This window comes from Lissotriton vulgaris, chromosome 3_1 (assembly GCF_964263255.1).
Source record: "Lissotriton vulgaris chromosome 3_1, aLisVul1.2, whole genome shotgun sequence".
In the NCBI taxonomy this organism is placed as follows: Eukaryota; Metazoa; Chordata; class Amphibia; order Caudata; family Salamandridae; genus Lissotriton; species Lissotriton vulgaris.
The window spans coordinates 2,052,830,070-2,052,852,420 of record NC_141689.1 but is presented as its reverse complement, the minus strand read 5'-3'; the positions used below and the strand labels follow the sequence as shown (position 1 = coordinate 2,052,852,420).

General features: G+C 45.3%; 1 protein-coding gene across 8 annotated transcripts in view; it reads left to right on the top strand.

Moving 5' to 3' along the window:
- Positions 1-22,351, top strand: part of PCM1 (pericentriolar material 1) — a 1,333,387-nt gene that overhangs the window by 370,989 nt on the left and 940,047 nt on the right. For all 8 annotated transcript variants that reach the window (XM_086962572.1, XM_086962571.1, XM_086962570.1 and 5 more), the window contains exon 17: positions 13,819-14,000. In XM_086962572.1, the coding sequence (XP_086818698.1) occupies positions 13,819-14,000 (182 nt within the window). The remainder of the gene's footprint in view (positions 1-13,818; positions 14,001-22,351) is intronic.

Below are 22,351 nucleotides of genomic sequence, written 5' to 3'. Positions count from 1 at the left end.
ATTGGTCCAAGATTACCACGGACAGATGGGTTCTGGACGTGGTTTCCAGAGGTCACATTTTCGAATTCGTCAAAGCCCCTCCAAATTCTCCCCCAAGAGGACCACCTCCAGCTCATCTCAAGGAGCTGTTTTCCCAAATACACTCTATGAGAAGAAAAGGAGCAATAGAAAGGGTACCTCAACATCAAAAGGGAACAGGATTTTATTCAAGATTTCTCCTGATCCGCAAGAAGTCGGGCGAATGGCGCCCCATCCTCGACCTGCGTGCCCTCAACAAGTACCTCAAAAAATTATCTTTCAGAATGTTGACGCTTCAAGAAATCCTCCAGTTTCTCTGAGTAGGGGATCACATGGCAACACTCGACCTTCAGGACGCATACTTCCATGTGCCCATTTTTCCCAGACACCGGAAGTTCTTACGGTTCAGAGTGGCTGGCAGGGACTTCAGTTCAAAGTACTCCCCTTTAGACTACGTTCGGCCCCCAGGGTTTTCACAAAAATGTTAGCCCCGGTGGCCGCACACCTGAGACTATAGGGAGTTCAAATTTATCCATATTTGGATGACTGCCTTCTCAAGGCCAGTTCCATCGGCTTGACAAAGACTCGCGTTCAGAGATGTCTATCACTATTCCAGAGCCTGGGTTTTTCGGTGAATTTCAAAAAATCTCACCTAACTCCATCACAGAGGAAGTCGTTCTTGGGAGCCACACTGGACACAAGACTCGCCCAAGTGTTCATATCTAAAGAAAGGCAAGTGAAGATTCGCAGGATGTCCACATCACTGCTAAAAAGAAAGTGCGTTTCTGTTCGCAGGTTCTAGTCTTTCCTCAGGATGATCTCGTCCTGTATCCCGCTCACCCCCAACTGTCGCCTGCGAATGAGACCTTTGCAAGAGGAACTCAGTTGTCAGTGGGTGCAAGTAACGGGCTCATTAGAGGACGTCATCAGCATAACTCCTCGGATGAGAAACTCCATCCAGTGGTGGGGGCAAGATGGGAACCTGCAGGTGGGATGCGCATTCCTGACAGAAGGACCCAGATTCATCGTGACCACAGATGCTTCTCTGGAGGGCTGGGGCACCCATCTCCAAGGGATGAGTCAGTGGCAAAAGGAACATTCAACAGAAAAAATGGCACATAAATCTGCTGTAACTAAGAGCCATTTTTCTAGCCATGAAATGTTTTCAAGCGATCTTGGAGGGCTCTACCGTGTTGATACGAACGGACAACACAACCAGCATGCATTACCTGAACAAGCAGGGAGGCACAAGATCGGCCTGGTTGTCCCGTCAGGCGCAGGAGATTTGGAATTGGGCCCTGGATCACAACATCAATCTGTCGGCGGTCCATGTCCCAGGGGTTGCCAATGTCCTAGCGGACTCACTCAGCAGGTCCGCAGGAAGCAATCACGAATGGGAGCTGCATCAACCATCCCTGGATCAGATATTCCGGAAGTGGGGTCATCCCGACCTGGATTTGTTTGCAACAGCCCAGAACCGGAAATGCCAACGCTTTGCAAGCTGGATTCCCCACAAGGACTCGTGCGGGGATGCCCTTTCGATGAATTGGTGTCGAATATTTGCTTACGCTTTTCCGCCAATTCCGTTAATTCCCAAGATCATCAGGAAGATGAAGAGTCAACCATGTCGTCTAATCCTGATTGCTCCAAGGTGGCCCCGGCAATATTGGTTCACCGAGCTTCTCCTCCTCTCGGAGTGCGAACCAATAGAACTGCCTCGAATACCGAATCTTCTCACAGTTCAGAAGGGCAAGGTGTACCATCCGGACCCAGTTTCGCTGAAATTGTCAGCTTGGCTCCTCAACACAATGAATTCGCCCACTTAGACATTCCTCACGATTGTCAAGGGGTGTTGCCTAACGCCAGAGCACCGGCGACCATTAATACCTATAAACTCAAGTGGAAGCGTTTCTGTGCCTGGTGCCAGACTGTTGATCTACACCCCTTTCATGCTAGACCAGAGCAAATATTACCCTTCTTCCTGCAACTGGCTAGATCGGTTTTGGCGCATTCAACCCTTACAGTATTTCTGGCAACCATTTCCCGATTCCGTCAGGACGGATCGAACTCTCTGTTTTTTTCAAGAATAATCAAGCAATTTTTCAAGGGTTTATTTCGCATGTTTCCTCCAATTACGGCCACCTCCTGCTTGGCATTTGAATGTGGTGCTAACCCAGCTCATGCGTCACCCCTTTGAGCCGATACATAAGGTTGACCTTAAGTTTATTACTTGGAAGGTCTCCTTGTTATTGGCTTTAACATCTACCAGAAGGGTCAGTGACATTCAGGCATTCACGTCTAAACCGCCTTTTTTGCAATTTACCTCTGATTCGGTGGTACTGCGTACCAATCCAAAGTACATGCTCAAGGTCCCATCGGACTTTCATTTAAATGAGCCGGTAGTCCTCAAGACATTTTTTCCAAATCCACAAACACCAGCTGAGCAAGCGTTGCACTCTTTGGACATCAAGAGGTGCCTCAAGTTTTATCTTTCAAGGACATCAGCTTTACGCAAGACAGATCAGTTGTTTGTGGCCTATGGCAGACTGCGCCAGGGCTGTGCAGTGTCCAAACAGACTATTGCTAGATGGGTCTCGTCAACAATTTGACTCTGTCATCAACAAGCAGGAAGACCCTTACAGGCCTTACCAAGAGCGCATTCTACAAGGGCAGTCTCTTCTTCAACTGCCTTGTTTGCTGGGGTGCCTCTTCTGCAAATCTGCAGAGCCGCAACGTGGTCCAGCAGGCACACGTTCACGAGGCACTACTGTCTGGACTTAGCAAGTGATGCAGATGCTTCGGTGGGAAGAGCAGTTCTTCGCAATCTTTTCCAATAAGGTGAGCCTCTGTTCTCCCGCCTCCTCTATGCTCTTTTCTAGACGCTTTACCATGTCTTTGCATTTTATCATTATGCATGTATACTGTGATACTGTTAGCGTCTAGGAGCATTGGTTTATGTGTACTGCTATCTATTCTGATTCAGGCATGTAAATCTATGAAAGACACCCCAAATACTGGAGAAGAACAATAGTTACTTACCTGTAATCTGTGATTCTCCAGTATTGGTGTCTTTCATAGATTCACATGCAACCCGCCCACCTCCCCTCAGAGGCTCCCTGAGGCAATTATGTTGGTTTCACTCCTGTGCGAGAAAATCTGAGAGCCTGAGCCTCTGAGGAGAACACTCTGGTGGGTGCTGTCGCCTGATTGGCTGCAGTTTGGTCTAACATAATGACTAGGATAGTCATGAGTGTGGGCGCTTTAGCTCCTGTAGGTAGGGCTACTTTACTTCCTGGTTGGTTATTACCAAGGTTTTTTGGTTATTACAGGCATATTATTGCTTTTTTATATACCGTGGGACTCCCACTCCGACGACGGGAATGATTCAGGCATGTGAATCTATGAAAGACACCAATACTGGAGAACCACAGATTACAGGTAAGTAACTATTGTTCTTCTTCATTATGTCTGGTTGGAAGGATTAAAATCAATGAGGACACCAGCTACCCCTCCAGTGGTGATAACCTTGTCAAGAGGAAAAGTCGAAAGCGCAGGATTCAGCTTCGGCTTGCCTCACAGATCGTACAAAACCAGATTCAGCCATTTTTTCAGCAGCAGCTCTGAGAAGATCCAAGATCCTATTAACACGATTCTCCAGACAAAGTTTGCAAATGCATTAACAATCTGAGCAGAAGAATTTTGTCTATGGCAGCAACCTCAATCAAGACAGCGAATACCCTGGCAATTCTAGGTCGTTATTATTGCCATATGTGGCATGACATCGCTCCTTTACTGGAAATGTTTCCCGAAGAAAAGAGGAAAGCGTCAAGAACAATCATAAAAGAAGTTGAGCTTACCTCTTCCTTCATTATTGATGCAGCAGTGGATATCCCGAACATAGGTTTTCGTCAACTAGCAGGAGGTACTATACTAAGAAGACAAGATTCTGGAAAAGCCTTTTGATGGGCTCACTCTTTTTGGCAAGCATGTAGGTGAAGCTTTGCTAGGTCTTAAAACTGACTCTTGACGCCACAAAGGTATTAGTACTTTCTTGTTTAAATCTGTTTGTCATTTTGCTGATGTAACAGAGACATACCATTAGACATAGCTCGCATATGCATAACATTTACATTATATGTTTTAGTGTGCAAACTTGTGTTTTCAGAGAGATCCAGAAGACTGTTCATACAAGCCAAGGCTTCCCAAGGGTTCTTCTATGGCATATACATCCTATGTTAAGCATGACTTTACTCAAAAATTGCATATTCTATGTTCGTGTTTCCATATAAACCTGAACTGTGGAGGTGGGTATTAACCTAATAAGGACAAGGTAAGAGGAAGGAAGGGAGGGGACAACTGTGAGTGAAACACTGCTAAACACTTTCCATCCCACACCCGCCTTTATGTGCGTATCATGCTTAACATTGCTCTCATTTGTGCAGGTCAGCCCCAGGAGTGACCCAAATGAAAGTGTCACACCTACACCTTCACTGGGGTGCAGTCAGGATAGCCCATCCACCTGCAACCCTGCCTCAGTGGTGTTGTCTCTCCCTGGCAAGGAACCTCATGCTGATTCATCTGACTTCATCAGTGCCAATAGGATGGTGTCCCATTCCGTGGCCAGGGGGAATGGGACACATTTTGGTTTACTCAATTACAATTGCTGGTTTTCTCCCTCTTATTGCTGACATGTCGCGATTTTGGTACTGTACCGATTATTGTATATAACTCTAGCCTTTTTCCGATTGTAGTCAATTCCTTTACGTCGATTTTGGTACTATTCTGATCATTGTATATAACTCTGGCCTTGTCCTATTGTAATCAATTCCCTTACCCCCATCCTTGTATTTTGCCTATGCCTAATCTGTACGCAACGCGTTTATCCCTGTTAAGCGCTCTGATACACTAACTGGTTATGTTTGTGCTATATTAAACCTCAAATAAATAAATAGGGGTAATCTGCGGAGTCCCAACAGATCCTCCCTGCGCAGGGCAACGCTCTCTGCCTTGACTCAGTTGAGTAGGGAGCGGCACCACGCTACTGCCTGTGGAGCACCCAATGCCTTCTAGTGTTTAATGATCAGGCGCTTGGCGACGGCTACACCCAAATCTAGGAAGCGGGAAGTGGCTCTGTGCTTCCTCCCTCTTCTAAACAGATAAGGGATGTAAGCCTCCCGGCTAAAAGGTATGTTGCACCTTGTGCAGAGGGATAGGATATTGGCTCCCTCGCTCCCTCCAGTATGTAGCAATTTTCGGACACTGCCACAGCATGTGCAAAATGTTTGCATTGGCTGAGTGACACCTGGGCAAGCTGAGTCTGTGTGACCGAAGTATGTATTGATTTTGGCTGGGGTGCAAAGGTATTAGGACTTTTGCAGTATTATAGATTTAGGATGTCTAATTTTTGTGGCTCAAAAAGATAAACAATCTCAAAAAGAAGATTCAGTCAATAAAGAGGTCAGGTGATTTCATATTATCCTCAAAGACAGTTTAGAAACGCTCAAAGATACTCCTTCAATCGGAACCCAAGGCAAGTCTTACACGAGGTCTTCAGGAAAGAAGAGGTTCTTCACAAGCTCAAAAGAATGACGATCAGAAAAGAGCTTCACTTCTCTTCCAGGGGATCCTCATCAATAGTCATAAGCATTCAATATTCCGGCCCATGTGCGGGGCCCCAGGAAATAATATATATATATGAATGCGACCTGGCACCTGAAATCTTAGTTTGGTTACCAAAATCTCCCGCCAGACTGCATGAACATCATTAAAGAGGCTAGACATCCTCCCCTTAGAGCTTGCTATGCCGCGAAGTGGAAAAGATTTGTAATTTACTGTTCAAACAACCAAATCAACCCACTAGATGCTTCTATTCAAAACATTATCTGTTACCTTTTTGCATCTACAACAATGTAACCTAGCGTTTACATCCATTAGACTACATCTCGCTGCCATAGCAGCCTATCTCCAAAACAGACAACACTTGTCTTTGTTTAGAGTACCCGCTATCAAGCCATTTATGGAAGAACTTAAGAGTAATTCCACCTAGAGTTCCACCCGCTCTAGTCAGTAAACTCCAGGCATTAACCATACAAGAACCATTTCAACAAATTCACCATAACAAAGTGGTTCTTAGGACTAACCCAAAATTTCTACCTAAAGTTGTGTCTGCTTTCCACCTTAACCAGTCTGTAGAACTCCCATTATTTTTCCCTCTACTAAACTCAGTAGCAGAACAAGCTCTTCACCTGCTAGACGTGAAAAGAGCGATATTTTACTACATTGTAAGAACAAAATCTTTTAGAAAGACTAAACAACTTGTTGTTTCTTTCTCTCCACCTCATAAGGGCTATCCTATCTCAAAAACGAGGATTGCAAGGTGGATTCTTAAATGCATCCAAATATGCTTTGCTAAAGCCAATCGCACATTAACCATTCCCCCTAAAGCTCACTCCACACGTAAACTAGGGGCATCTATGGCTTTCTTAGGGAACATCCCTCCTAGATGACATCTGCAAAGCAGCAACCTGGCCTACACCACACACCTTCACAAAACACTACTGTGTAGATGTGCAGGCAAAACAACAAGCTAGTGTGGGCCAGGCTGTATTAAGAACACTTTTTCAAACCACTGCAACAGATGCAGGTAGCCACCGCTAAAGAGGTAACTATTGTATAGTCTATGCACAAGTATAGATCTATAGCTCATATGCCTCGAACGGAAAATGCTACTTACCAGTATGCATTTGTTCTTGGCACGTAGAGCTGTAGATTTGTATACGCCCACCCGCCTCCCCGGATACCTCTATCTGTTCCAGTATTATCTTACTTAGATACATTACACATGGACATCCTTTTCTATTTCTTACCAACTCCATCATAACCCTCCATGGCAAAACAATCTGGAGATTGAGTCGATGCCCATGCGCACTATCGTCCTAAGGAGAAGTCACCTACCTTGTGACCACAAAGTCTTCTTCCAAGACAAAACAAAGTGCAAACATCTGAGTCCAACACCAGATGGCGATCTATGCACAAGTATATATTTTTTTTATTATTTCCGGAGTCCCCGCACATGGGCGGGAATATTCAGTGCTTATTACTTTGATGAGGATACCCCTGAAAGAGAACTAGGATTACAGATAAGTAACTTATCCTTCTAGCTCGTACTCCCGTTTCCACCTGGTTCTCAGAAGTAAGGGGGAGAATGTCCCTTTTTGCTCCTGCATGGAAGAACATAACATTAGATAAATGGGTGATAAAAATTGTCCAAGCAGGCCATATGTTGACGTTCATCCAGAGAAACCCAGTTTGCCACCAAGAAAGGAAAGTAATCTTCAACCGAGGATTTTATTCCATGCTCTTCCTAAACAGAAAGAAGACTGTTCAATAGAGCCCAATACTGGATCTGAGAAAGTTTAACACTTTTCTAATTAAACAACCATTTTGGATGATTACTTTTACGCAATGGTCTCCAGTTGAAGCAAAAAGGGGATTTTACAACCTCCTTGGACCTTCCACATACCCATTTATTAAAAACACAGAAAGTATCTTCGATTCTCAGTAGCGGGGCAGCCCTACCAGTGCAAGGCACTCCCTTTTGGAGTCCAATCAATCCCTCGAATATTCACCAAATGTTTAGCCCCATTTTTCGCGTTTCTCAGGCGAAGTTCACCAGTTTTTCCCACACTTGGACGACTGGCTAGTTAAAGCGCCATCCAGATAAGGAGCGAAAGCTTTTTAGAATGCTTGCATCAGTTTCTTTCGGGGATTAGGTCTCACTTTGGACAGAGAAAAGGTGTTGGTGGAACCCACATAAAAATCCATTTTGTGGGAGCGATACTCAACACACAGTTGCGAAGAGGTTTTCCATGATGAGAAAGTTTCTGACCATGGCAAAGACTATTTCTGGAAAATGATTCATCATAGTGAGGCAATACACGTCCCTGTTGGGCCACCTATGGTATCATGTATGGGCCTCCTTCCAGTTTACAGGCTCTGTATGAGACCTGTAACAACTGGATTTGCAATGCAAACTAATGGAATGCTCACGGGAAGATATGCTGCTTGTAACATGGCACTTGAAGCAAGCTTTGATGTGGTGGAGGATCTCAGCAAACCTTTATTTTCCACTGATAACAGAAAAGTTAATACTCACTATGAATGTGTCCATGCACAGATGGGGAGCTTACCTGCAGGACCTTTCAACCAGAGGCCTCTGATCAGATATAGAGAAGAGGCTTCACATCAAAGTGTATGAGCTCAGCGCCTTAAGACTAGGTTTACAAGCATTCCTACCCAGATTGGCAGGTCAACCATTCTTGTCAGAACAGATAACACAACATCCATGTTCCACATAGCCACCAAGGAGGAACACTGAACTCCTTTCAGAAACTAGGCCGTTTCTTACAGGTTAGACATAGCTGTGGAACATCTGCTAGGCTGGCAGAACGATCAGGCAGATGTGCTTAGTCTGAAAATGTCAGATTATCACAAGTGAGAACTAGAAAAAGCATTTGCAATGCAATAGGTCTCACATTTTTGAGAGTTAGCTCTTATGCATTTTAAATGACAATGCATTTTACCTATGCGTTTTAGTTTGGAGTGTTGTGGATGTTTGAACAAAGGTGCAGCTGCAGCACTGTGTAGAGGAGTAAGAATGGGTAATTACTTCTGGGAACAGAGACACAGCTGCAGCACTGCCTAGACAGTCTAGAGTGAGGAATTACAGATCGGACCAGAGGAGCAGCTAGCAGCACTGTGTAGTGGATTTAGAATGATGAATTACCGACTGGACCAGAAAATCAGCTAGTAGCACTCCCTAGAGGATTACAAATAAAGAATTACCACAGGGACCAGAGAAGCAGCTGCAGCACTGGTCTAGAGGACTAGCAGTGAGGATTTCCCTACAAAACCAAAGAAGCATGTGGCAGCACTGCCTAGAGGACCAAGACTGAGGAATTGCCACGAGGACCAGAAAACCAGCTATCCGCACTGCCTAGAGGATTAAGAATGAGGAATTATCAACGTGGCCCAGAGAAGCAGCTAGCAGCACTGTCTAGAAGACTAAGAATGAGGAATTACCGCTGTGACCAGAGACAAAAGCCCAAAGACTGGATGCAGCATGCGTTGTAGAGCAGCGCATGTGCGCTGCTAGGCATGACCTAAAAACGGGAGCGAAGGGTGGAGAAAGTAAAAAACGAGACAAAAGCAGGAGAAAGCACTCAGAAAAACGGAGCTAAAAAGGAGAAAGCAGTAATAAACGACCCAAAAGCTGGAGAAAGCCTTCAGGAAAGTGGGGAGGAAGCAGAGTGGTGCAGCTGCAACGAATTGCTGGGTCTGGGACCATCCTGTAGATTACACTGCTCAGATGCTAGTTTTCTACTGTTGCAGGCATCTCATCTCTGGAAAAATCTTTCCTCTTTTCTACCTTCCCCCTCAGAACTTCTGCAGTTAAGGAAATCATCGGAAATCTGTCTCTTCACCCATTAGGCTAAGCACTACACTGAATTAATGGACCCTCGCTAGTTATCAGTGCCATGGCACTTTTCTAGGTAGCAGTTGCGCTCAACAAATGGAAAAATAAAAATATCCATTCCCATCTAAATGCAACACTTTTCATTAAGGTGAAGTGAGTAACAACTGTTTATCACTGTCTAGGAAGGTAAAATAGCGCTTCTGCAGCTTTTCAATTGTTTAAGACATCTGTCATCCCAAAACTGAGGCAGGGACCATATCTTTAAATAGCACTTCCAGTGCTCATTATGTGTACAACAGTATATGGCTGGATGAATTGAATGGTTCATATCTTAAAGAACACTTGCCTTACTTGCTCAAAGTCAGAAGGGCCATCAACTTCCGGCATTTAAGTCTATACTTAATATTGTAAGTGCCAGTAAATCATAGGCTGGAAACTCAAAAGCTTAAGTTCTCCAGCACCTTGAACGTGGGGGGGGGGGGAGGATGTTTGGTACCAAACAACTAATGCCAGTGTTGAATTTATTAAAATGTACTCAGAGGGCACCTCAGAGGTACCCACTGAAAATCTACAAACCCTGGTGTGGTCTACGACTGGCTTTAGGCCAGACATGTTTCTGGACACCTGCGTCGTGAGCCCCTGCTCTCTGAGGCCTGATATAAAGCCTATCCTGGGCGCTTAAAGGTCTTGCCGCCTTTCTAATGTGAACCCACCTCTGCTGCTAGTGGCAGATGGCAGCCCCTGGTTCAAAACCCCACTTTCTGTGGGAGAACCCCCCCCCCCCCCCCCCCCCCCCATGCCAACTCCACCCCTCAGGTGCTGGATGCGAAGTAAAGCACATTTTTTAGTGCCCGCCATCTTGAAGATGGTGGGACTTATCCAATAAGGGCTAGGGCAATACCCCCTCCCACAAGAAGGTGGCATAATAGAGGATGTAGACAACTCAGGTAATGAACCTATTGTTCCCTACCTGATACTCACCTGTAACATCCCTAAATCTAGTATTTAGGAGGCTCCTCCAGACCCTGAAATACGATACCAGACAACCTAAGAAGAGCCGGACACTACAGCATCGTATCAGCAGAGAAGACTGCAGACACCAGCTGACTTGACCCCAGCCCTACCGGCCTGTCCGTAGCCATCCACGATCCTTTGGTAAAAGACGACCCTTCCTGCAGCTCAGCGAACTTTAAAGCCTTGAGAGAACTGCCTGCCTTTGAAAAAGATCAATATCTCCTATGGACAGCGGACCTGTCCAGAAGAAATCAATTTTAAAGAATAAAGAACTCTGCCCTGAGGATCTGTGCAACCACAGCCAGACCTACCTCGGACCCGAAGCCTAGGACTCTAGCCCAAGTGGCCCACCGGTCCAGTGAAGGTTCCCCAGCACTTCTGAACAAGAGTCCACCATGGTCTGACCCCTGCCGGACTCCACCTTGACTAGTTCAGCCTCAACTCAAAGACTCCCCATGACCGCTGCCTGCCCGGTAAGACTTTTCTGATGTCTTAGGACACCTCTGGGCAGCACGACCAACGGTGTCCTTACGCCCCCTAGCATCTCTACTTACCTGGGCACCTGTGGGTTTTCTTCGCCCGGCACCTGGCCTGAGTCTGCAGTATTTCTTCAAATTCTATCTCCTCCATTGATTTGTGTCGGGCGCCTGACGCTGTGTTGGCATTCTACATACGGCCGCCCCAGTGCTGCTGAGGGTGTACGTTTGGTATTGCCTTGTGCCCCCCCTTCTACTTACCTTCAACTCCAGGAGATCGACCGCTGACACCACTTTACCTCCCTGTGAGCAGTGCAACTTCAAACACCCAGTCTCCATTGGTTAACATTTGGCACTTATCCCGAATTTGACCTCCGCATCCAGCTGCCCCTGTGCCGCTGGTGGTGCAGCTTTGGTGAGAATCTGAACCTTGCCTGATATTGAACCCCGAAGACTGGATCTGAGCGTCAAGTAATTACTTGAAAAACTTCATTCTTGTTTTCCTCCCATAGATTAACATAGCGCAGCCTGAAAATTGCGCTGTCCACTTTTAAAGTGTAAAGTATTTTTCCTTTTTGCGTACATCTTGATCTCAAAATAAATCCTGAAAGAAGCATCTAAATTTGGTGTGGATCTCTTTTTTGGGTCATGGGTCATTTATTAATTACTGTGTGCATTACAAATGTCTTACACTCCTCTGTGTTAGGCCTAAGGTTTCTCGACCACACTACCACAAATAGAGCACTTTGAGTTAACATTGAGCCCTGTACGTTTCTGGTAGAATCTCAGAATTCTTTGCAAGATATAACCACTTAGTGGTATGCCATATACAGAGCCACCTTCCTACAGTAACCAAGGTCGATATGAAGCATTCTTCATTGGCCATTGAGATCAACATTGACAAGACAAATAGCACTCACCACCATAAAGAAGCAATAAACATGTTCTGGGTTGCAAGTGGGACCAGGAGTTTTTTCTTTGCTTGGAATTTTTCTTCTACTTGCCAGTTATTGTATGATTTTTCTTTTTCATAATGTAAAACACTGACTGAATTTAGAGGTTATGGAATATCTATATGTTGTCACACAAAAGTTTAGTCTCCGAGTCAGTCTGACTCATGGACTAAGCTTGACTACTTGCCTTCGCGATCCTAAGCGCTAAATGCATTGGATATGCGATTTGGACACCAGTCCTGGAACACCAGTAGTTAATGACTGGTTGTCTTTTATAATTATATATTCTGGTACATCTTTAGCATTATCAGAATTCGTCAGTGATATCGTCCAATAATTTACAACCTATCACTTACAAAAAGTAGCCAATTTTAATAGAAACATAACCGCTAGAAACTAGCTGCACCAATTTCTTCAGGCTTCAGCCTATTAGTCTAAGTTGTCTTGTTCTCTTACCGTTCTGCAAAAAATTATTTATTGCAGTTTTCTCGTATGTTATTTCTATTTCTAGTGACTGTCTCTATTAAAATTGGTTACTTTTGTAAAGCAAATGGCTGACAGTTTGTCAATATATACCCTTTAATTAGCTGTTTTATTTTTTTGGTGAAGAAAATGAATTATTTCTTTTAAAAAAAGGAACTTTTAAAGTTATATTTACAATTTATGTATATATTTGTAAAACGTGCTGTGGGATGATGCAGGACAATTCAGTGGTTATTCATATAGTGAAGATTGACCCTGGAAGAAAATTAAGATTACAGTTAAGTATCTATTCCTTCCCCAGGATGCTTTGTTTATCTTTACCAAAACAAGCAAAACATTTGCTGGTGTGTGGTTTTTAAAACCATGAGTGCTTCATGGATATAAATCCCCTCTTAGCGATAATGCCCAATGCCTGCTGAATAATTCGAAATCCCCAGAAAATGCACCATGTCATATAAGAATAAAGGAAGGTAGATACAAAGAGTTTGATTACGATTTTGGCAGTCTCGCATCAGGTCACCACGTCAGCGCCCGGCTGCGAGACCGCCAAAGCCCTCCGCCTACCAGATTAGGACTTTTCTCCCGGTCTGGCAGTCCTGCGGCACCTGGCCCGTGGCGATTCCTTTCAAAGGCTTATATGGGGGTCTTAGAAACGCAGCGCCTTGGGACCGACGCAGCGTGTTCCTGCATGAAATGGACAGTAGAGTCCATACCTTGCAGGAACTGGTGATGCATGCATATAGGGGGGCACACCATGTGCGCCCCTGCATGCATCCCCTGAGGCAGCAGGAGGCTCTGTGAGAGCCCACCTTGTTTTCTTCACCACTAAACTTTTCATGGCGGGCTCACCGCTATGCAAACTGTGGCAGTGAGGAAATTCATAATATGCTTGGCAGTGTCACAGCGAAACTGCCAAGCATATTGCGGGCCGCAGACCGATGTGCATCTGCCAGTGATCTGGGATCCCTGGCTGTTGCAGCAGTCCTTTGGCAGGCGACTGGGAAGCTTGTAATAGGGCGGTCAGACCTGCACTGCGGCTATGCGCTCCATCAAACCGCCGTATTTGTAATCAGCCCCTAAGTCAATACTCCTAATGGAGATAATTTCATTCCATTTATTTAAGAACAGCATTCGCTTGGGAGTCCCATCGGTTTTCTGGAGAATACAACCTTAATCTGGTCATCCTCAGCAGGCAGTCATATGTCACATATGATAAAGAGCCTGCCGATTGCTTTCGATTTTCACCTGTTTGAGCAATTAAAACTGGGTTGCTTGCAAATCATGATTCAAACAGTGGTCGTTAAATAAGCAGAAAACAATTATGTGACTTTTGACATCAATTTTCATTTCAGATTGTCACTAATGAGAGTAAGACTAAAGTAGGCTTTTATTTTTTTAGCTTTGGGCTGAGATACGTAGACACCAGATTTTAAGAGAAGAACTGCGCCAAAGAAGGAAGCAACTCGAGGCCTTGATGGCTGAACACCAGAAAAGACGTGGAATGACATGTGTTACAGCAGCATCTATCAGAAGTGATGGCTCGGAGACTCTTGGAACTCAGCAATACAGTAGAACAGAAAAGTAAGTTTTTTAAAAAGTTTTTACTGAAAAGAAACTTAGTGACTTTAACCTTTATAATGCTAAATAAAAGACCATTATATTTCGCTTTAGCTCCTGTTTCAACAACACTATTTAGTAATCCCTTCCATTTTGGAAGGAGGAGCAGTTCTACATGTTGAAGAAAATGGCTATGTTAACCCCTTCCATGCTCATGACGAGCTCAGCTCGTCGTGAGGCATAGTGGAGCTGTGCTTATGACGAGCTGAGCTCATCATGAACAATGGTATTCAAAGAATGTCAGCACAGGAGGGGAAAAGTCACAGCAGCCAAGGTGTTAAATAAGGTATTTTATTGGTTGTTACAGGCGTGCACTACTGCATTGAAAATATCTTTGCAGCCAATTACATCCTTCATTATACCAATTTATCTGTGTCTCTTTCCACCACGTCTTGCAACCTCTTTAGATTAGTGAATTTTGGTAAAGTAAATTTTCCAGTATTGTATCTTTTATAGATTCACAAACTTGAATCTTCCCTGTCGTCATGGTAGGAGTCCCACGGTAACAGAAGAAATAGGAGTAATAAAACATCACCATAGACCTCAGTAGAACAGAAAACTCACTTAAGTAACTTTTCAGCCTCATTTTATAACATCCAGATTTCAGCCAATCACAGTAGAGACCTCAGGTTCCTTCCCCACAGAGCTATCATACCTCTGAGTTCTTACCACATGTCGTGTGATCGGGAGTCTCCCTGAACTCTGATAAGTTACAGTATTTCTTCTTCACCTTTCTATCTCCAGTCTCAGCTTTTGCTACTCTCAAGGTATTTGTTGGACTTTATACTTCTGCCCTTCCTTACTGTTGAGATGCCAGAGCCAAAAAAGGGATGTTTAGGCCCTGTTAAACCTGTGGAAATTGTAGACCCTCCCGAACCGTGCCTATATTGCCTCTACCCTGCCCACAAACCTGGGGAATGCAAGTATTGCCACACTTTTTCAGCTAAAAACCTCAAAGACCGGGAGGGTAGGCTGCTACTCTAGCTACTAAAGAGGAAGGCTGCTACAGACTCAGAGTCTGAGCTTGAGGAAAAGGCCCATTCTTCCTCAAGGAAAAGAAAGGAGGGACGTCCCTCCTCATATCATGGGGACTTTTAAGAGATCTAATTCCCAAGACAAATCTGAACCAAAACACCACAAAATACTTCACAAAGAGGCTTCAAAGCCTTCTTCGTCCCTGTGCCTGCTTCTCTGACTCCTCTCTGAGACCAATATCCTCGACCGTCCAAGATTCCCCTCTCCTCAAGTAAACCTGCGGTACCTGCATCATTGACTGCTTTTTCGGCGATGACGACGGTCAAGATGTCGATGGCAGTAATGGCGACTGGAGCTTTGACGATGGTAAACATTGTCGGGCGACAAGGCCTTCACCGTCAACAAGAATTTCACCGTCCACGAAAATTTCACAGTTGATAAGTCCAACAACGACAGCCCTGCAGAGTAAGGCCATCCACCCACCGTTGACGGTGTCACAGATGAACGCATCTGCAGTTGCACCATCGACAGAGAGAGAAATCAGTCTCCTTCATCCCAGGCAGATTCAGGATTTTTCCAAGCTATACCCTTTACCCCCTGCTCGCCTTTTGGACTTCCAAGAGTCAGAGGCTGAAAGTATGTTTAGCCCTGAATACAGTACATCGCAGTTAAGGGTCAAGTACCAAGATTCTGATGATGAGGACATTAAGGACAATGATCCATCTTCTTACCTGACAGGGTAATTTTCTTTTGCGGAAAGAGACACGTTGGTCATTCAGAGGCCTGATTCCTTTCAGGAACGTTACCCTTATGATGATAGGGTGGTGGAGTGTCATCAGATTAGGGATCCATCAATGAACGTTCCAGTGTCACAGGTATCTGATTCCTGTCATATGATTGACGCCTTTTACAAGCGTTTTCTGGACGCAAATGCTCCTCAAAGACCTTTACCTCCTCAAGATGTTCCCACTATTCTTCTGGGCCAAAGCACTCCCAAATCCACCAGAAACAAGACCCTCCCGCCTCCTATAGTCATCACGGAGGATACTTCATATGCACAGATAGAGGAAGGGTACATTTTAACGGACATAGATGCCCATGATGAATGGGATGACTACATAGCCCATTCCTCCTGCTGCGGATTTCCTGCCTGCAGATATTGGTGGATTTCGTGATCTTCTAGAGTGTGCCACCGAACGTTCTGATATACCAATGCCAGCTAAGCAAACCATGTTTTCTATATGATTTTAAGCCAGGCACTCCACTATCAGTTCGATCAATCCCTATAGTTGACTTTCTTTGATAAGAAGGGCTAAATCTAATTAAAACACCTGCCTCTGTACCAGCTGTCATACCAAAACTGGACAAAAAATACAAAGCTCCTGACGACTCGCCTGCATGCCTCATTAGTAACCCAAGACCGGACTGTCTTCATGCAAGGAGCGCAGAGAAGAGCCAAGAATCCAGCGTATCCGTACACTGCTTAACAGGACAAGGAGGTCCAAGAGTGGTCTACATGAGGAGCGCTCATTGGAGGGGCTTACCTGGTTTTAGAATGGTTCTAATTATGGCTCGTGGATAGAGGTAGGCATGATACCAGTCTGGGCCATTTCTTCAAACAGTTTGACCAAGTTAGGTATTAACAAATCTTGGTATGCTTGTAGAAGGCCACTGTTAGTCCGTCCACTCTTGGTGCCTTACCTGGCTGCATACTCGCTATTGCCACTCTCACCTCAGATGACTTCAATGGAGCCATTAAGTGCTCTCATTGGTCTGTGATCAGCCATGTCATTTTTATATGTGCTAAGTAGTTGTTTACACTTTCTGTATCTACTTCTGTATGTGAGTGGTATAAGTCTATGTAATATTTATGGAACGTGTCTGCTGTACTGTCCATGTCCTGCTGCATTTCCCCTTCTTCGTTTAGGATTTCTTTAATCCCCCCTGTTCCTCTCTTTGGTTTCAGCAGAGCGGCTAGTGTTGTCCCCATGCGCACTCCCTCTCCATATTTGATAGCTGTGGCGTATTTGCCCATATGTTTTATTTCACTGTTAGCTATACCATGGTACTCTGTCAGTCTAGTTTTTATGTCCCCTAGAAATGAGTTTTCTCTGTTTGCTGATATCGCTTTTTCAGTTTGGTTATCTCCTTCTCCAGTAGGGAGAGCCGTCCTCTTAGTGATTTCAGTACTGTGAATGTTTAGAGAGTGATCTCACGTATGTATACCTTGAAGGTCTCCCGTACTGTAATGAAATTATCTACAGATCCCACATTATCTGCAAAGAAATCTTCTATTGATTCGGCTAAGTCGCTCTAAACGCAGGGTCTAGGAGAGAGTATTGGGGAAAGCGCCACATGAAAGCAACAGCCGCCCAGCCATGTATATCCATATCTAACATCACCGATGAGTGATCAAAATATGTACCTAGTAGCGGTTGACAGTGAAGGTCTCGTGCCACCAGGCCCTGAGATACCAGCCAGTGTGACATGTGCAGCCGAGTAGTTCGTAAATCCCTTTCCGCGTGGGTTGCGGAATCTCCAAAAGTTAACTAGGTCTAGGAGGTCCGCAGTGCCGCTAAGAGCTTGGGATGCAGATGAAGGTAATCTGGGAGGGCCTTTAGATCGTCGAGTTCTGGGTTTAATATACAATTGAAATCACTACCCCAGATTAGTGGCAGATGTCTCTATTGTAATAGTCTTGCTCCTAGCGTTTGGGGAAAAATGTGGGTCATCGTAGTTTGGGCCATATACTCCAACTAGCACCACTTCCGCATTGTCTACACAACTGATAGCCGCCACACATCTACCCCCTGGGTTAATGTATACTTCTTTTAGCTGTATCTTCAATTTACAGTCCACCCATATCCGATCCCCACGGGCATCCATATTTTCCCCTTCAACTTAGTAACAAGATCCCTTCCACACCCATAGCAATGGAACTCTGCTTGGCTGTACTCTGTCCCTCCCCGTCTCATCCTTGCATTCCCCATTTAACCAACTCCCTTAGACAACTGATTGTGTTAAACACATGGGGGTGGATGTTGCCTGCCGCCGGTCTACCCGTTAAGCTGGCTGGTCTTACAGGGACTTTAGAGGTCAGAATGTAGCTTATGTTGCCTTCCTGGCCGTGGCTTAGGTCATGCGCTTGTTCTCTTTCTCTCAGCGGTTTGTAAATGAGTGTTTGTTTGGGCGCTACAGATACATATATCTGGCCTTGGCTCTTACATTAGATATTGCTTATTGTATATCTGTTCTCAATGTCTGCTCGGTGCTATTTCACAGTCCGCTGTAAAGCCTTAGTCTTACCGGTAGTTGGATGTGGCTTCTTTTCCCGCTGTGCTGAGTTCAATGATAACAGGGTGACTCTGGTCAGGTACCATACATCCCACCTGCTAGCACTCTGGTGCTATGGGTGTGTCCGTCATCGGTCTAGGCATGTCTTAGGGATTTCTGACACACGTCTTTATTTTCTCGTTGTGAGAAGTTGGCCTGATATATGATGCTCACTAATTCTAGTGATCACCTTGTATCAGTCCAAACAACCCTTATGGTGATTGGTTGTAAGTCAACCGTATAGACCAGCTATCCTAATGGTAGCATGGGCAAAGCAGTCTTAAGCTAAATTCTTTTGGCATGTGAAGCCAGCTGTTTTACCAAATATAACCCCTTGAATACCAAGTGAAAGGACACCACACGGGTTATTATGAAAATAAACAAGATATTTATTACTAACAAAACACCTCTGAACTCTTTGAGATCAGAGGGCTAAGCATATGACAAGACTCTTAAGAAAAATACTTTCAGTTGCCCAAATTACAATGGTGCCCTAGGGGCACGACAAACCATATACAGTAAATGGTATTAGGAAATCGATAGAGGAAATGAAGATGTCCAGAGGCTGTAGGATCACTGGGACTACACTACCCTAACCTTGGGTAAGCAGCAGGAGGCCCGGAGGACGCGTGTGCAGAGTGTGAACTCGCACGTGAGATGCGGTACAAAGACAATGGACACTACCAGTTACGATAAGGTAAAAGACAGTTCCGGCTGGTTAAGACTAAAACTACAGGGTACCTGGACACTAGGAGAGTCAATCTACCCTTGAGCACCGAAATGCTCTCGTTACCTCACCCACGGGCTGCGGGTGCAGAGGTGTGAAAGTGTGTCGGGTTTCCGCGTCAAAGTCTATGGAGCCTTGAAGGAAGATGTCCGGAGCGATCCAAGGGTGGATCGAGGAAGATGGAGACCTGAAAGCAGAGGGGACAATGTTCACAGTCACTAGCCAGTGACCGGAGTGGAACCAGGAAGGAACCAGATGCTGTTGTCGTGATTAGGTGAAGAGTGGACGCTTGACTCTGCAGCCACGTGGACCAGAAGGTGTCTTCGACGACCAGTATGGAGGCACGGGCTGTCCCACGCAGGCTCTCGCTGTCGGCGGTGTCGGATCCGGATTCGAAGTCAACAGGCCTTGGCAAAGGCAACCCACGCGGTGAGTGGAGACGGCGTCTGGTGCGGACCAGGAGGGTCCGGGGTGCTTCTCTTTTGGAAGGAAGCAAGGGCCAGTCTGGAGCAACCAGACCAGCGGTGTATATTTCGTGGATCGTCGTCTAGGAGGCCACTAGCCAGCCGGCAAGTGACCAGACAACGCGTCGAGCAGCAATCAAGCAAAAGGGCCCCACGCAGACCTCGTGGATGCTGGAGGGCTGATCTTCTGTGCAGGAGCTGCTCGGGGCTGGGGCTTCTCAATCCCCAAAGCACTTTCTCGAGGAAACCTCTGGAGTCGTGCTGGAAGCGAAGTGCAGTTTCTCCAAGATGGCCGGTCCCACGTGTCTCGTCGCACCCACGGATCTCAGCTGTGCTGCAGATGTAGGTAGAGGTCGGAGAGGTCTGGAAGTCCGGGTCTCGTCGGGCTCTGAAGTCTGGTTGGGACCAGGAAGGGGGGTGGTTACACCCCCTATCCTTTGTCCGGTTTCGCGCCAGAGCTGGGGCTGGAGTGCCCCAGCAACTGGTTTGAACCGGGGTATGCACAGGGACACCTTGTGTGCCCCAGGCATGTCTCATTCCTTTCAGCCTGTCCTACCTCAATACACAAAATCCTGTCTGGGGTGGTGCTAGCACCTCCCAAGGCAGGAAACCCTTTGTCCAGGCCTCCCTCGCTGGAAGGACTCCCAGCAGCAGGAGGTCAGACTCGTGTCTGTGGTGGCAGCATCCATTTTGTGATGCTGGGGCTCGGGTTAACTTTAACCGGGGTTCTTAGTTACATACATGTGGCATAATACATGCTGCAGCCCCTGGTAGACCTTGGGTGCACTTATGCCCTGGGTACCTATGGTACACTGTACAAGGACTAACAAGAGTGACCCAATACCAATTAGATATGTACCTAAGGTACATGGAGTCCATTTTAACAGAGAAAGCAGGAAGCCTGGGGTCCTGGATAGCAGGATCCCAGGTCAACTATGTCGAAAACCAGCAAAACACTAGGCAAAAAGTTGGGGGCAACCATTGTCAGATATCCACCTTCCTACACTCGTTGTTTGAGGAAGTGTGAGACCTTTTAATGATTAGAGAAATAGTGGGCCTTCCCATCTGCCACCACTCTGATTTTGGCTCTTGGCTGTACTTATGTCGTTGAGCATCTTGGTCTGTTTGAATGAAGTCTGGAAATAGGGATATCTCAGACCCCTCGTAACATAGTGTTTTCAGTTCTCGTGCTTTTTCGTATAGCAGCATTGCAGTCTCTGTAGTTCAAAAGTCAGGCTATGATCGGTCACAGGCTAGCACAAGGCACTGGTCTTGGCATCAGTGACCGGTGAGCCCGTTCCGCCACGAATATCTCCGAGAAGCTATCTCTCCCCAGGAGCGCCGTGAGAAGAGTCTCGACAAATATTTCCATGCTTTCTATGATTGTGGACTCTGCTACTTCCACAATGCAAACATTTGTCCTCCTTGAGCGTGCTTCCAAATTCTCTGTTTTAGCTGTAGTGTATGGATAAGCTTATCTAGCTTTTTAGTCTTTGTTGATTCTTCCTCTAGAACATCCTCAGCATCTGATACTCTTTTTCCTTCCTACAGTGTCCAGCTTCTCTGTGTGTTTGTCTAGTCGTTCAGTCATTCTATCTATTCTAACTGTAAGAGCGTCTATCTTCCCATCTATTTTTGTTAGTTAAGATCTGTTTAAACTCCGCTTCCACTGGGGGTCTGCCGCCTCCGAGTCCGCTGCATTCATATCAGCTTCTCTGTGCTTTGAAGTCCTGCACAACTCAAATTCTAGCTTGCCTTTTTGTTCATCTGACTTACCCATTATAGGGCCCTCTTGTGAGCAGGGTGTCTTGTCTATGGCGAGTGTCACAGATAACTGGTATATCGTTTCTTTAGGCTATGTGGTTGTCTTCTCTCTTCAGTAATAAGTGGCTAGTACCAGTTTGGGTAGTTAACATGCGTTTAACCCCCTAGATTGACGGTATAAGGCATTCTGTTTTGTCCTGCAGAAGGTCTGGTTCCTGCTTTGTGTGCCGTGCCAGTCCCTTGGTGGACCAAGGCCTCCGCCAAAGTTTCACTTCAGACAGGAGGGGGCAGCTTGTCTTAATGATAGAATCTCCTTATTACATTTGGAATGTCTCTCTCTCTCTCTGTTTGTAATCTCCAGTCTCAGCAGGACCTGTGCATATTGACTTGATGACTTCTTGATTTGCATTTGATTCATTTAATTGCATTCAAATTTGACTACTATTTGTTTTTCAAAAGAGAAATTCAGTTCCCTAGGCCCATCCTAGTTGTAAATATTTGAGAGGGCCTTATTAATGAGGACAACCAATTCAGTTCTTTTCACGTCTTTTGACTTACATCTTTCTCACATACTTTTCCGTTCCCCCACCACTTTGTATGTGTTATATATTGCTTAGAATATTTGTGGTATGAGTGATGCTTTGCAAGTTTGATGAATAAGTATTTGAAATATATGTAGTTTGTCCCCCCCCTTTTTTCGTTTTTGCCTACACAATCCTTTTTACACCAAACTGTACATATTCACTATTTTCCCCTAAAGATTCAGATTTCCCTCTTAGCGTTATTCTAGAACGAATAGAATTACTTTAAATTGTGATCTATGAACGCTTTATGTTGATAGAATAAAAAGAAAAAAAAAAACCAAAAAATTGTTTGTAGAAAAGAAATAAATGTATATTTTTTGAACTACATTGCAGGACTGAAAGAGTGGTCTTTAAAGTTGAGAATCATGAACTCAACGTATTGATTCTATGACAAAATTATTTTCGTAGGCGGATAGCTAGGCGGGTCGTGCGCACTGCATAGAAGGTACCTCGATTTGTCCCGGTGAC